Here is a 1227-nt window from a genome sequence, read left to right as displayed (position 1 = left end):
GGGAGGTCAGCAGGAGGAGTCTCTAGGAAGGGGCTGCTGGGAATAGGGATCTGTAAGGGAAGTCTCTGGGTGGAGGGGTGCTGCCATAAGGACAGGACACTGGGTAGGGGGTGGTGTGGAAGGGGCACGCTGGCAGCACAGGCCTGGGTGAGCCAGTGTGCGTCTCGCAGTTCTGGGTTTGTAAACGGTGCCCTTATGCTGGGCTGAGTGGGGCACTCCCACTGTGCCTCATTGCCCCCAACTGGCCCCTCGCTCGGCGGACCCCCCCCACATGCCCTATTTCCCCAATGGGAGCCCACAAATATGTTTGGCACCGGGCCCACAAAAAGTTACTCAAGCCCTGTCCTCACCCCTCGCTCCAGTATTACTTGTGGCACAGCCAGCATCCGCTATCCCAACTAAAAGATCTCCCTAGAAGCCCACTGACCTGGATGGATTCCCCACTCCAGGGAAGTGGCCTCTCCAATAGAAAAGATTCCCGCTGACTGCAGTAGGCTTGAGGTCAGGTATTTTCCTTTGGCTCCCCCAGCCCCATGGGTGGGGGAGGCTCAAAATGCCATTCCCAGACAGAACGCTAGGGGGCGCTGCGCCCTCCCCGAGTGACGCAACAAAGGGAGGCTCCGCCCCTTTCCGCCTCACGTGTGTGCCACGCCTCTCCTTCCCGCGGCTCCTACTGGCTCCGCCCTGCCGCGGGCTGTTAGTTTGAAGCCGGCCGGCGAGGCTGGCACAGCCCCGCGGTAGCTATGGGAAGCAGGCGCCTCACCCTGCTCCCTCGCTGCCTGCAGCCCGCGCTGCTGGGGCCGGAGGGCCGGAGCGCCGCGCACCCGAGCAGCGGCTGCCGCTGAGCGCCCCAAGCCAGCCCAGGACGCCGCGTCTAGATGGGCTGCTCCTCCGCCGTGCACGCCGCTGCGCCGGGCGAGGCGCGCCCCTCTCTGCTCTCGCTGCCGGCCGGCCCCGGCTCCATGGCGCTGTGACATCCCCACACCCAGCCGCACCGCCGCAGCCAGCCATGGGGGCTTCTGCGAGCAGCCGCGCCGCCGCCGCCTTCCCCCAGGGCGGCCGGAGAGCCGCAGCCATCTCCAGCCTTCTCATTGTGAGTGCTGCGGGCTAGGGCATAGGGAGGATAAGAATGGATTTGGGGGGCTAGGGCACGTGGGGAGAGATAAAGATAGATGGCGGCTAGAGCACATGACATGGATTGGGGGGGCTAGGGCACATGGGGGGATA

General features: G+C 65.3%; 1 protein-coding gene across 1 annotated transcript in view; it reads left to right on the top strand.

Moving 5' to 3' along the window:
* The first annotated feature begins 729 nt into the window (after window positions 1–729).
* The window catches only part of TNFRSF21 (TNF receptor superfamily member 21), a 62305-nt gene continuing 61807 nt past the window's right edge, over window positions 730–1227 (top strand). Inside the window, exon 1 of the mRNA XM_032777593.2 lies at window positions 730–1093. Coding sequence (XP_032633484.1) covers window positions 1010–1093 — 84 coding nt within the window. The 5' untranslated portion in view covers window positions 730–1009. The remainder of the gene's footprint in view (window positions 1094–1227) is intronic.

This window comes from Chelonoidis abingdonii, chromosome 3, assembly GCF_003597395.2.
Source record: "Chelonoidis abingdonii isolate Lonesome George chromosome 3, CheloAbing_2.0, whole genome shotgun sequence".
Classification (NCBI taxonomy): domain Eukaryota; kingdom Metazoa; phylum Chordata; order Testudines; family Testudinidae; genus Chelonoidis; species Chelonoidis abingdonii.
Note: the sequence above shows the minus strand (reverse complement) of the source record. Positions and strands in the feature narration are given on the sequence as shown.